At 60.5% G+C, this 13,179-nt stretch overlaps 2 protein-coding genes and 1 long non-coding RNA gene across 8 annotated transcripts; 1 reads left to right on the top strand and 2 right to left on the bottom strand.

Annotated features, from left to right (window-relative positions):
* Positions 1-3,094: 3,094 nt before the first annotated feature.
* On the bottom strand, positions 3,095-5,351 carry SLC39A2 (solute carrier family 39 member 2). Of its 4 annotated transcripts, none has more exons than XR_011994863.1 (5): positions 5,087-5,248; positions 4,780-4,910; positions 4,512-4,557; positions 4,114-4,255; positions 3,095-4,006 (listed from the first exon to the last, which is right to left on the bottom strand). XR_011994863.1 is itself a non-coding variant. In XM_072724302.1 (5 exons), the coding sequence occupies exons 1-4, from the start codon at positions 5,199-5,201 to the stop codon at positions 4,151-4,153; spliced, it is 402 nt and encodes a 133-aa protein (XP_072580403.1). In that variant the 5' UTR covers positions 5,202-5,351; the 3' UTR covers positions 3,095-4,006; positions 4,114-4,150. The 4 variants fall into 4 exon arrangements, 3 of the variants coding, with proteins under 3 accessions (XP_072580403.1, XP_025847875.1, XP_025847874.2); XM_072724302.1 differs by having other exon boundaries at positions 4,512-4,562; positions 5,087-5,351; XM_025992090.2 differs by lacking the exon at positions 4,114-4,255 and having other exon boundaries at positions 4,512-4,562.
* LOC140594208 (uncharacterized) lies at positions 4,947-10,542 on the top strand. Its single transcript, XR_011994864.1, has 4 exons — positions 4,947-5,563; positions 5,666-5,733; positions 5,918-9,444; positions 10,033-10,542. It is a non-coding gene; the product is annotated as an uncharacterized lncRNA (long non-coding RNA).
* On the bottom strand, positions 6,828-12,735 carry METTL17 (methyltransferase like 17). Of its 3 annotated transcripts, none has more exons than XM_072724300.1 (14): positions 12,328-12,735; positions 12,092-12,226; positions 11,550-11,665; positions 10,958-11,039; positions 10,635-10,716; positions 10,225-10,298; positions 9,679-9,773; positions 9,256-9,326; positions 8,955-9,062; positions 8,618-8,686; positions 7,912-7,962; positions 7,580-7,672; positions 7,152-7,339; positions 6,828-7,077 (listed from the first exon to the last, which is right to left on the bottom strand). In XM_072724300.1, the coding sequence occupies exons 1-14, from the start codon at positions 12,666-12,668 to the stop codon at positions 6,954-6,956; spliced, it is 1,629 nt and encodes a 542-aa protein (XP_072580401.1). In that variant the 5' UTR covers positions 12,669-12,735; the 3' UTR covers positions 6,828-6,953. The 3 variants fall into 3 exon arrangements, with proteins under 3 accessions (XP_072580401.1, XP_072580402.1, XP_025847873.1); XM_072724301.1 differs by having other exon boundaries at positions 11,550-11,641; positions 12,328-12,734; XM_025992088.2 differs by lacking the exon at positions 11,550-11,665 and having other exon boundaries at positions 12,328-12,481; positions 12,588-12,718.
* Between the last annotated feature and the right edge of the window lie 444 nt (positions 12,736-13,179).

The following is a 13,179-nucleotide window of genomic DNA, read 5'->3' as shown; positions in this document are numbered from 1 at the left end:
GAGCTGGGCCAGGATGAGAAGGGGCAGGGGTATCCGGTGACGCGGGGTGTTCTCACGCTGGTGCTGGTGAGGGCGACGGGTGGCCACGTGCAGGGCGGCATGTGCTTAGGGGCCATGCGAGAGCACAGAACTACCATAGCTGGGGTCACTGGGCCTAGTCGCTCCAAGGCAAACAAAACACGGGGAAAAGGCAAAGAACTCAGCGGCCTCAGCCTTGACTGACAGGAGGCTGGCTCAGGCCACACAGCGAGCCGCCTTCCCCCTCAGGGGTGTGAGTTCAAGCCCGTGCTGGGCGTGGAGCCCACTTAGAACAAAACCCGAGAGGGGTGCTGTGGTGCGCGATGGAGGGGAGGGTGGGTGCCCACACAGACGACACTGTGGGCGAGGCCGCCTTCTGAGGAGGGGGACTCTATGCTCAGGTGTACATGTGCCAGGGTGTGTGGGTCCTGCAGCTGTGTGGCCGCGAGCACCCTGCGTTCTGCAGCTGTGTGGCCACAAGCACCTTCTGTCCTGCGGCTGTGTGGCAGCAAGCACCCTCCGTCCTGCAGCTGTGTGGCCGTGAGCACCCTCTGTCCTGCAGCTGTGGGCCGTGAGCACCCTCTGTCTTGTGGCTGTGTGGGTCACGAGCACCTTCTCCTGCGGCTGTGTGGCCACGAGCACCCTCCGTCCTGCAGCTGTGGGCCGTGAGCACCCTCTGTCTTGTGGCTGTGTGGGTCACGAGCACCTTCTCCTGCGGCTGTGTGGCCGCGAGCACCCTCCGTCCTGCAGCTGTGTGGGCCACGAGCACTTTCTCCTGCAGCTATGTGGCCGGGAGCATACCCTGAGTGGAGGGAGAGCTGCCCTCTGTGGGGACAGGGAGGGGCTGCTGCCCTCAGCTGATCTCCTGGCTCCGCTGGCCCCCACCTTCCAGGCCAGCCCGCGGTGGGGGGTGTGGGCGGCCACAGACTAGCAGGAGTAACTAAACCAAACCAGGCCCGGACTTGCGTCCCTCATTCACTCAAAAGGCGCGGCGGGAGCCTAAAGGGTGAATAGTTGGTTGACGCTTGAGAAAGGGCTTGAGCAATGGTTTTCAGAGCTGGTTTCTACGTGATCGCCCACATAACACAATAGATACAATTTATTCTGGCTTGGCTATAAACTTAAATAGGGATCTGTGCTGTCCTTGCTGGTCTGTTAACCATATACAATGTTCCTTCGAGGTATATACACCTGGAGCAACAAGCTTATCTATTAACCAGGACCCTAAATCTTCTGCGCCTTGGGTGTGTCTTGCATGCTGGTAAAGGGAAAGCTTGGAGGGATTCACAAATATGCTAAGAATGGACACTTCCTTATCTTTGTTTTGCTTATGCTATATAATGCTGTAGAACCTTGAATAAGCTGGCACTGCTTGGACGTCATCCACTGTGTCCTTCCTGTCCCCATCTCTTTTATTTTCCTCATCCCCTTAGGACCCTGATTGTGTTGCCGCAGAGCACGCAACGCGGGGGGAGGGGGTGCCTTCCCCGCCGCCCACGTCCCTCCCTAGTGACTCGGCCCGCTGCCTCAGTCTCCCTATCTCAGCCCCCCCTGCTTGGCTCCCCGGCCCAGCGGCCTCTGCAGAGCTTGGGAAAACGCTGGATCCCGCCGTTGGGGCGTAGGAGCCGCTCTGTAGCTTCTGGGCCGCGACCCGGTTGGGCCTGAAGAGGGCGCCATGGGGCCCTCGGGTCCCGGGGAAGGGAGGGGAGTGGTGGACGGAAGGGGAGAGCACCGGGGCTGAAGGCGCCGCGAGGGCCGCGGGCGGGGGAGGCGCGAGCGGGCCGCGGCCACACGTCCTGGCACCTGTGGCCACAGCGGCCCAGAAGCACTGGCAGGGCCCCGGCGCCCAGTGTGCTCCTCCTCAGGTCTCGGGCCTGTAGCCCCGCAAAGCCCTGTGCCCCGCTGCCGCTGTCTGTGCAGCTGGCCCCTCCCAGTCACCCCCCACCCCCCAGGTCCAGGCAGGGCCCCTGCAGGTGAAGGCAGCAGGGCATCTGGGTGCGGCCCTCCAGGCCTCCGGTGCCCCAGGAGGCTGAGCCACCTGCTGCGCATCGGCAGAGGTTTCTGTCCTCTGGCTTCAGGCTGGGCAAGGCCGACAGGGGCGGGAGGTGGCTGATGGAGAAGGACAGCGGGGCGGCCTCCCCCCAACCCCGCCTCCTCTTGTGGAGCCCCTTGTCCCTGCCCCCGAGGCTGAGGCCGCAGCTCCCATCCAGGCCCTGTCCCTGCCCCTGAGGCCACATTTCCTATCCAGCACCCCACCCCTCCGGTCCAGCCCCCCGCAGGCTGCAGCTCCAGTCCACGCCCCGTCCAGCCCCCACCCCCTCCGAGGCCGCAGCCCCGTCCAGACCCTGTCCTTGCCCCTGAGGCTGCAGTTCCCATCCAGCCCCCCGCCCCCCATCACCCCAGGCTGCAGCTCCTGTCCAGGCCCTGTCTGCACACGGAGAGACAGACGGCCTAGCGGGGAGGGGCCAGGGTGCCGAGGGCCAGGTAGAGAGGACCCGAGGAAAGCCGTTTGGTGGCAAAGCCCAGTAATCACCCTGGGAATCTATGTGGCGCCTTTCTCCCTCTGCAAACGCAGTGCTTCTTAATCCCTGAGCACAAGGCGCCAGGGTGGGTGGGGGGGGGGGGGACAGAGGCCCAAAGAAGAGCCACGGCCTCCCCGCGGCCATGCAGGCTCGGGGTGCACAGCGGGAACCAGGTGTGGAGGCAGGCTTTCCTTCGCCTGCTCTCTGGTCTGCTGGACACGCTGCGGTTGGCTGATAGCAGGTACTGGGTGGTGGGTGTGGGGAGCGTAGGGAAAAATCTAGAGCCCATGGTTTGGTTTTACATCCCTTCTCTCTAAATGCTAAGAACTCTGGCTCAGTTTCTCAACACCTGTGGGTCAGGCAGGAACGGGCTGTTGGAATTTCGGCAATGCTCCCAGGTGTGGAGGGCATGGCCCGCAGCCCCCAGGATGGCTAGGGGCCCGGATTCCACAGGAGAGGACGACACCCAACATTCAGCCTCTCCACTCCCTATCCCGCCACTGTGTGCAGCTCCTGGGCCCCCCGGAGGAATGAAGAGTAGCACAGCTCAAGGGGAAGGGTAAACCGGACATTTTATTTTACACGGTCGCATAAGTGGGCGAGAGTCGCATCTGGAGCGATGGTCCTTGCATCAACTGTCCAATTTATAGGCACCCAGCTCTGACGTCCTTTTCCCGGGCCTGGAGGAGAAGTGGGTGCTCATGTAGGAGAAGGCCGTGGTCCGGTTCAGGAGGATGAGGCCTGGTGCGCGTCTCATAGTCTCAGCGGAGGAGGCCAAAGCCATTTGAAACACGGTGGCCATCCTGGTAGGTCCACCCGACGCCAGGAGTCTCTCAGGCCCACAAGGCGATGAAGGCCATGAAGGCGAACCCGGCAGCTACACAGCCCCACTTGAGCAGAGGGGCCTCGGGGCCGGCCAGTTCCCGGGGCAGAACTTCAAGGAAGGTGACGTACAGAAAGGTGCCGGCAGCCACGCCTTCTAACACAGCCTGGGCCAAGCCTCGCCCCCCCTGAGGGTCCCCTTCAGTGGCAGCCAGCCCCAGGACAAGGCCCACGGGGGACATGAGAGCCAGCGACAGTATGGACAACGCGGCCCAGCGGGCTCCAGCGCCTCTCCGCACCAGCCGCAGGCCCACGCCAAACACCACGAGCCCCTTGTGAGCCAGGACAGCCAGACAGAGCTGCACCGTGGCCGCTACCGTCGGCTGCAGCCCCACGGCCAGGCCCTCGAACACCGAGTGAAAGGACAGTGAGAGCAAGAGGATGAGGGACCCAAGGGGCCCCTTTGAGGGAGAGGGTGGCGGTCCGTGGCTGTGCAGTCCCGGGACATGAGTGCCACCCCACTCCTCCTCCTGCACCGTGGTTCCTCCAGTGGCCCCAGGACAGCACTGCAACGCCAGCGACTCCAAGAGGAAGACCAAGAAGAAGCCCAGGGAGATGAGGAGCTCTCCGTAGGGGTACCCCATCTGGGAACGCAAAGAGGGGCTGTGAGGCGGGAGGGGAAGAGCCCCAAGTATGCGGGGCGGCCACGGGGTGGGAGGCGAGGGACGACCGATCTGTAGAAAGTGGCCACCTGCTTGCCCTGCTGGCTCTCACTCTGGCCTGCGGCCTTAGCCCCTCTGCTCAGATGCTTCCAGATGGATGCAGCATATTGGGCGGAAAGAGGGCCAGGGGAAGGAAGCCAAGAGCAGGGATGGGCAGCAACAACAAGAATCCTGGAGGGACCAAGGGACACGAGGTGACAGAGTTAGAAATCTGGGGAACGAGAGGCGTGGTAAAGGGGCCAGAGAAAGGCCGACGGTAAAGCAGAGCTCTTCCTGGGGTCCCACACATCCAAGGGGCAGGCGGGCTTCCCCTTCCCTCTGGGGTGTTGGCTGAGGAGCAGAGGGGACGCCCGGTTTCCCGACACCGTCCCCCCAGGAGCCTCTGGGCCTGCTCCCCTCTGGCGCAGGGGCCCATGGAGGTACTTGCCCGAGCAGAGTCGGAATCCTCGGAGGCGTTGCCCACCCTTTCCGTCCTGTTCTAGGGAGAGAAAGGCGGGGGGTCAGGTGCGGGCAGGGCAGCTCTGCTGCCTCCTGCCCCTTCAGCTGCTCGGCTCCTCTCCACGTCCCCCGCGACTGGCCTTCACGCCCCCAGAGCGGGCCTCTCACTGGCTCCCGCCCTCGTCCTCGGCCGTCCCCGTCTCCGTCTCCGCCGCTCATTTTGCTTATCGCTCCGGCCTCACCGCCCCACCGCTCACCTGCATCATGAGCCCCTGGATCTCGGACTCGATTCCCTCCAGGGCTTCGGCGGTCATGTGCATGAGCCCCGCTCCCAGGAAGACCCCCGCGGAGGCACAGCCCAGGAGGCTGAGGGCCCGGCGGTGACGGCCTAGGGAAAGGAGGAGTCACAATCCGGTGGCCGTGAGACAGCGCAGGTGCACAGGAGCCGGAGGCAACACCCCGGGTCCCTGGCTTGGGGACGGTGAGGGCCTCGGAGCAAGGGCTCGGGACGGGCAGGGGCTGCGGCCAGGCCGCCGCTTCGGGGCTGGAGGCAGCCAGGGGTACCTGTGGCTGCATCAGTGTGGAACCACTTGAAGCAGATGGGAATAAGGCCGCAGCCCAGGGTGAGGAGCAGCAAGGCCAACAGGCAGCCAATTTTCGCTCCTAGCAGAGGCTCCATCCTGGGGGGGCAGGAGCAGCAGATGCCTCAGAGCGGCAAGTGGCAGTTGCAGGGTTTGGGGCGGGAGAGTGGAAGCAGGTGGTCAGCGCTGGTGTCTGCTCTCTCGAGTCCAGGAGGCTGCTGGGATCCTCCCTCTGTTGCGCTGCCTCTGCTTGCACAGCCTGCATAGCTGCCTGGGGCCCTGCCCCAGATTCCCGCCCTCCCCCTACAGGGAGGCCCCTCCCCCCGCTTCCAGAACGGGAAACCAGAAACTCCGGACTCCCTGCCAGGCACAGCCTGCACTGTGTCTTCTCTTCGGGGCCATGACTAATCCCAAGGCTGCGGAGGCTCTTACTTCACGCCTGGGACTGCTCCAACGCCAGGTGGGAGTCTAGGGTGGGTCCTTCCCAGACCCCTGGGCGCGCCTCATTCAGGGCAGCAGATCTCAGGCCTCCGTGCCCCTTCCACCCCGCCCATGTCCACAGGTCTCGTGGGTCCATTGTGCTGATATCCGAACCCTACCTTTTCAGAGGGGATTTGAGGCCACCTTCAGGTAAGGAGGTGGGGCTGAAAGGTGGGGCCGCCAAGCTGTGGGGACTCTATGGAGGGGACTCCCCTCTCCTGTAACCTCAGAAACACAGCTCCAGGCATGGCGATTTCCAGGTTTGTGGGGGGAGTGGAATCTCCAGCATTACAGTATTAATGCTGTTCCAGCTTTTGACCGGGCCGGTTTTCAGATACACGTAGAGCTTCCCCGGCTCACGATGGGACGACATCCCGATGGACCCACCCTAAGCTGCAGTGCATTCAACGCACCAAAGCGGCCGATCTGAGCTGAGAGCAGCCTCCAGCGTGCTCAGGACACCTGGATGCCAAGCCCGCCGTTGGGCAAGATCATCTAACCCAAGTCTATTCTGTAATAAAGTGCTGAAGTCACGCACTTTGCCACACGCCGTACGGGATGTGAGAAGCAGAGTGGCTGTGAGTGTACCAGCCCTCCTGGCACCCCGTCTGGGAGCCGTAGCTGCGCAGCGTCACCAGAGACCACCGTACCCGACCGCCAAGCTGACAAAGGACTGGGTTCTACTGGACGCACCTCACTTTCATCTCATCTTAAGGTTGAAAAGTTTGAAAATCAAGCCATGCTAGGCCGGGACCATGTCCTGGGGGAGAGAGGCTGAGATTTTGGGGCGAAGAAAGCTGCTCTAGCCCTGAAACAGTGAGGCTGAGCGAAAACCTGAGAGACGACCCAAGCAAACCGAAGGGTCCTGCCTGGATCTATGGGGGTAGAGATGGAAAACTCAGGCTCCGTGGCGATCAGCTCTTGAGGAAAATGGGCTGGGGAACTGACGAACCCTGAGAGAGATAGAAGGAAAAGGGAAGAAACCACAGACTGAGCAGCCTGGCTCCCCCTCTTAGTGGCCCCCTAACAGCCCAATGCCCACTGGGCCGGTGCCCGGAGACTGGGGGCAGCTTTCCCTACCAGCCTCACCACTTCCCCGGGAGTCCTGGTCTCTGGTAGAGGCAGCGGCACTCTTACTGGAGAAGGTGGGCTTGGGGTCCGTGTGGGAGCGCGGGCATCGAACACCTGTCATAGGATAGGACGTGACGACTAGGCCCTGGACCTTTTAAGAATCATGAGATCCATTTCTATGTTTTGAAAACTTTATTATTATTAAAACCTCTAAAGCGAGAACACATAGGGCTACCAGCGCTCCCACCCTGGATGCCAGGTAGCTTCAGCCTTGGCAGGCCTAAGGAAGAAAACACTTGTTATGCATCCTTGTTGACCCTCAGAGGGTCTTCAGCGGGGGACGGGGGCAGCTCTGACTCTGAGGGTGTGATCACGGGTAGAAGATCTCCCCAGGAGCTGACGCGAGCACAGCGATACAAATCCCTACGGGAAAGAGAGGTCAGTGTGGGCTGCAGGGTCCTGCCAGCTGTCCCCAACTTTGGTCACAGCCTTGGTACCTGCCATGCTGGCGGGCTGTGATCACAGCGTGCTGCATGTGCCCATCTGGACAGCACAGGTGACAGTGCACGTGGCGTGGCCGTTTAAGGACAGGCTGAGTGAGACGCGGCCAGCGAGGAGCCTCCTCTGGACGCCCCCGGGCAAGAATTACCATCGAGAACTTCTCCTCTTTTTGCTTCTTCTTGTTCTGAGATAAGGGTATAGAGACGATTTGAAGGGAAAAGAGATGGGAAAGAAAATCATGACATTCCCCCCCCCCCCCCCCCGAGTCCCTGCAGCCCTTTTCATACTCTGTAAGCCATGCACACCCAGGCCCCCAAACCTCCAGGCTCTTCGCTGACTTCCCCAGCTCTGCCCGCCTCAGACTCTTTATCATCTGCCCCCTTAGACTATTTTCTCTCTGCTGTAAGGTTCTCCGGATACGTACCCAGCTGAAGGGGATGCAGTGGTAAGCCTGAGAAAAGCTACAGGCCAGAGGTTTAGAGGCTGCCAACTGGGGACAAGGAAGTTCATGTGGACACTGCAAACACGGAAAAGAACCAGAGAATCATACAACTGAAAACTCAGAGTGGCAGAGTTAAGCAGGGTAAGGGAGATGTGGGCACAGGAGCCAGGGGCAGGGAGAGCGGGGAACAACCAAGACCGAGACTGAATGGGGACACAAGACAGCAGAGACTGGCTCAGCTTCACCCTCTCACTCTTCTTGGCCACAGCGGAGTTCAGGTCTTTGCGTGATGGAAAGGCAGAGACAACACTCACCGGGGCAAAGACAAAGCCAGGTCGAGGGTCCAGAGGTGACTTCTCCTTCCCCTGAAATCAAAAAAATCAGGCTGGGTCTGAGGGGTGTATTCTAACTCCGCGTCTGCACTCAGTAAACGTCTGCACTCAGTAAATGGAGGCCTCCTTTAACATTCAATTCTGATAATGATTAACTAGGCTCCTTGAGTTAAGCTGGCTGCTTCTCTAATACTCCAAACAAAGGACTTTTTCTTTGCAGGAGGAGTAAAGCAGGGACTCAGCACGTAGCAGCGTGGTGCTCTCCCTTGTCAGCAACCTCTACTCGCAGAAAGGTCCCACTGCAGGACAATTCAATTCACGATCATCCACTGGCTCACACCATCCCCAGAAGATAAGGTTCTTGGCTTAGCAATGCCGAGTCAGGGGTCCGCGCACTTTTTCTTTTTTTAAAGGCCCAGGGAGTAGACAAAACCAGTTTCTCCGCTGATTCGTCAACTCCACTCTTCGCAGGCCACATGGCACATACGAAGATGGGTGAGAGGCCAGATGTGCCCGCAGGCCCTGGTTGGCTAGTCACCCCCCTGCACCATAAGGAGTGCGCGTGCCTAACACCCTGAGCGTCACCCCACCCCTGCAGGACTCTGAGCAGTGAGGCTCTTCGACTTGCAAGGGAGTAGCGCTAACTGGCGAGATGGTGGCGCAGGGGTGAAAGGAGAAAGAATCCTACCTTGAGGACCAGGTCCCTGGCATCCATGAGAAGGCAGTGGCCAGCTTTTGTTCCATTCTCTACCAATACCTGCTCACCAAAAAGGAGAATAAGCATAAGCCCTGAATTACACGAGGACACAAATGCTAGCAGCTCCGCGGGAACTTCGCCGAGGGAGTCGAGGGCCCTAAAGGAAAGGGCCGTCCCCACAGCAGGTGGGGCTGCAGAGCCTAAAAGGGGGATGAAGGCACCTACACTTGAGAACAACGGTCAAGTTCCAACGGAGACAAGAGAGAAGGAAACGCGGAGACCCGTGAGACTGCTTTACAACTTGAAGGGCAGAGGGATTTCAACTCACCAGAAAGTGACCTGTCTTGCGCCACAGGGTCTGGACGGTCTCAGTGCGGTGAGCCTTGCTGGGCAGTTCACTTAGGGAGAAGGCCGACACCACCACATCGAACTGGACCTGAGAACCCAGACGCGGCGCATGACGGACCTGACACTCCCCCGGCCCGGCCCTTCCAGGAGCATCACAAACTTCCCTCCCCTCGTATTTGTTCTCTTCTATCTTCTAACACTCCAGGCTGGGTTGCAAAACTGAAGTCAGTTTTCCATCTGCCAAATTCCACATTTAAGATTCTCCGAAGGTCGTCACTTGCCTTGGGTGACACAGGGAGAAACTGCCTGAAGAAGACACCTGGAACGTGAGGCTCCCCGGACCCTGAGCCACCTGTGGAGTGAAGCAGAGGCGTGGCAGCGCTGAGTGCGTAGGTAAAAAATGACGTCTCGGCAAGAAACACGCCCCCGAGGATGAAGAACGCCATTAGGGAAGGGCGAGATGCAAAAAGGTAAGCAAACTTGCAAAGGGCCGGGGAGACTGGGTTAGCTGTCCTTTCAATCCTACCCGACCCATCCATGGCCCAGCAAAGGCCTCCACCACCCTCTGCTCGGCTGTGAGCTCGCAGGAAATCAGACTCCTCTTCAGCTTTTAGCCCCCCTCCACTCCCCGGTAAAACACCCTTTCCAGTTCCTGCTCAACTCCTCCAACTTCACAAGAGCCCTTCCTTATCCTTTGTCCTCACCTTTCAGTAGCTTTTCTGCCAAATCCAACATAGCAGCTGAGCTGTCCACACACATATACTCACGGAGGCTCTGGCCCCAAGCACTGTGAGCGGCCCTGAGGTGGCAAAATGTGAATCACCATTTCTCGTGACAGTGTCATCCCTACGAGAGCCCTCTGCCCCCAACCCCACCCCTGGGAAACAGAGTGTTAGTTTAAAGCAGTTTTCTTATTTCATTTAGGACTCCTTAAAAAAAAGGGCAGACTCAAAAAACTATCTGTAGGCAAAAACACAAACAAAAAAACAAACAAAAAAACCATCTTGGTGATATGCCCTGGACTAAATTCCGTTTCTTTTTTATCTTCCTAAACATAGGTCTTTTGCTCATCAGAAGTTCCTTTAAGTTCTGGCCCTAATCCACATACCCTCTTACGCCTTACCCGATCCGAGGGACTAAACATTCTAGTTCCCTACTCTCTCCTATTCTCCCCGTCTGGTCTCCCAGTGTCTTGGGGTATCATACACAGGCTCTCTAGAGCTAGAACTGACAGACTGAAAGAGACTTACCAAGTGACAGAGCCGGTACCCGAGCCAAAGTCCATTAGGGTTTGGGGCTGGAACTCGGGAACTCGAGTCCGGATCTGCAGAAATACACAATACCCCACAGCAGAGTCAGCGGATGCCTCTCCAGGGCCCCTCTGCATCAGGGGAGTACGGCAGGCCAGATGAGATGTGAATGTTCGTGGAGAATCAATGGAAACACTTTATACAATAGGAACCTCCTGAAACAGTGATTTTTAGACCCTTCTTGGGTCACAAAATCCTTTCAGAGGATAAATTGAGCTGCTTAAATAAATAAACAAACAAATAAATAAATAAATAAAAGTGCATGCAATGTTCCTAGAATCGTACCCCAGGAGACCACTTTATGCATAAAGGAAGTGATGGTTAAGGGTTGGAAGCTGAGGGGCTTTCACCTCATGGAACGCCCTGGAGACTGCTGCAAAGCCGCCATCCAGTCTTGCCGCCATATACACCAGGCTCAGTCTCTCATTGTAGCTGCCAGAAAAACCAGAGTCACAGCCACCAGGGAATAACGCCCATCCCACAGGCATGAAATCTCTGGAGAGGGGAGAACTCTTACTCCCCGGGCTGAGCACTCTCACTCCTTGGAAGGGAGGGGTCCTGAGCTACACACTGGGCAGGCCTCCCAGACGCGGACTGTGTCTCTGTGCCATCCCAGTCTCCAGCTAAAGACAAGATTTCTTTCCCCTTCTGTAGCCTTTCTAGTCCGCCTTACGTCAGTTCTTGCCAATGGTAGGTAGTTCTGCGCAGGGTTTGCAGCACGGCTTGGCGAAGCCTCTCCTCCGCCGGGGGGACGTCTAGGGTGAGAACAAGAATCGACGGTGGGGACCGGGGACGCACAGGGCTCAGATCCAACAGCTGAAGATCGGCCTGCCCACGTCCTCTGCAGCTCCCATCCTGGGCAAAACCTCAAAGCTCATGAGAAGCCCAACCTAGGGGGGGAAAAAAATCTCAGGTAGGAGTAACCGTGAGCACCATCACCGCCACGCTGAACCAGACTGTAGCCTGCGTCTAACGGCAGCTCGTTCATCAAGACCAACCCCACCCCACAGATTTTGTGCTTTTATATTTTATAGATTTTATTTATTTATTCGTGACAGACAGAAAAAGAGAGAGGCAGAGACACAGGCAGAGGGAGAAGCAGGCTCCATGCAGGGAGCCCGATGTGGGACTGGATCCCGGGACTCCAGGATCACGCCCTGGACCAAAGACAGGTGCTAAACCGCTGGACCACCCGGGGATCCCCGACTTTGTGCTCTTTTAAAGGGGAGTGTTGGGGATCCCTGGGGGCCTCAGCGGTTTAGCACCTGTCTGTGGTCCAGGGTGTGATCCTGGAGTCCCGGGATCGAGTCCTGCATCCAGCTCCCTGCGTGGAGCCTGCTTCTCCCTCTGCCTGTGTCTCTCATGAATAAATAAATAAAATCTTAAAAAAAAAAATAAAGGGAAGCGTCTCGAAGATTGAAGAGCATCGCGGAAGCACGGTATTCTGTGGATTTTCTCCGGGCTGTGGCGTCTCCGACGCTCCGAGAGGGAAGGGCCTGGAAGTCTTGGGGCTCAGGATGACCTGGGTCTGCGGGGCCGTGAACCCCCCGCGCCTACGCTGCACCGGGTGAGGGGAGAGTGGGGAGCACGGGATGCATAAAGGCGGTGTGTGAGATGGAGAAGCTCACGGTGGTGAGAGCGGCTCGCTGAGCCCTGCCTGGCCTCCGGGCCCGCTAGGGAGCCGCGTCCCCGGAACACAAACGTAGGCCGTCCCGACCCGGGGCGCCTGGGAGAGGCAAGGGCAGCGGAGGACCCGCTTCGACCGGGCGCGGGCCCTCCGTGCGGCCGACTCTCTTGCAGGCCCCACCTGCGTCCTCCAGCAGCCGCTCCTCCAGGCGCCGCGCGCGCCTCTGCAGCTCCTCCGGCTCGACCGGCACACGGCGGCTCCACAGGTAGTTGCGCAGCGCCGGCACCTGCGCCTCCACGCCGGGTAGCGAGCTCTCTGCGGGCCGGGGATGCAGCGCCGTCAGCCGCGTGCCGCGTGCCGCCGGCCCCCGCCCCTTCTCCGCCTCGGGGCTCGCTCCGCCCCGCCCCGCCACTCACCGAGCAGCAGCGCCCGCGCCGCGGCGGCCAGCACGGGCGGCACCCGCACGCACGGCAGCTGCAGGACGCCGGGATGCCGGCGGTGCGGCCTCCGCCCCAGGAAGCCGGAGCTGTTGTCCACCTGCGACGCGCCCGGCGCGACCCCCGCGAGCGCCTGCAGGCGGGACGGAGACGCTGACCGCGGCCGGGAGCGCCCACCCGCGACAGCGCCGCCGTTCCTGAGCCCCGGGGTCCCTCCGGCGCGGGGAGCGGGCACTCACTCGGGCTCCGGGGGCTCCTCCGCGCCCGCGGCGACACCGGCTCAGCGTCAGCAGCGGCCGCAGTCCCCGGGCGGTCGCCATGGTGCCGGAGACGAGCCGGAAGCGGAAATGACGAGACCTGTGACCGCGGAGCAGCGTCAGCCAATGAGAAGAGCGAGTGCTTCTGGTGGCCAATAAACGGTCGGTATGTAAATCACCTCGGAGGGGATCTGCGCTCGAGCGGGGGCGGGGCCTGGCGGGAAGAGGGCGGGGCCAGGATAGAGGGCGGGGCCGGGTCCCCGCCGTCCCGAGAGCAGCTGGAACCCGGGTGGGCGCGGGGCCGCCGAGGCTCGTGTCCCGAAGTCGGGGGGCGGGGCCTGGCGAGGAGAGGGCGTGGCCGGAAGCGGGGCCAGGGTAGAAGGCGGGGCCGGGCGGGGCCGGAGGCGGGGCCAGGATAGAGGGCGGGGCCGGGTTCGGGGTCGGGCCCCGCTGCCCCGAGAGCAACTGGAAGCGGGGTGGGCGCGGGGCTGGCGGCAGAGGGCGGGGCTGGAGGCGGGGCCAGGGTAGAAGGCGGGGCCGGGGGCGGTGTCGGGCCCCGCTGCCCCGAGAGCAG

Source organism: Vulpes vulpes, chromosome 10 (genome assembly GCF_048418805.1).
Source record: "Vulpes vulpes isolate BD-2025 chromosome 10, VulVul3, whole genome shotgun sequence".
In the NCBI taxonomy this organism is placed as follows: Eukaryota; Metazoa; Chordata; class Mammalia; order Carnivora; family Canidae; genus Vulpes; species Vulpes vulpes.
This window is presented reverse-complemented; position numbering and strand designations above follow the sequence as displayed.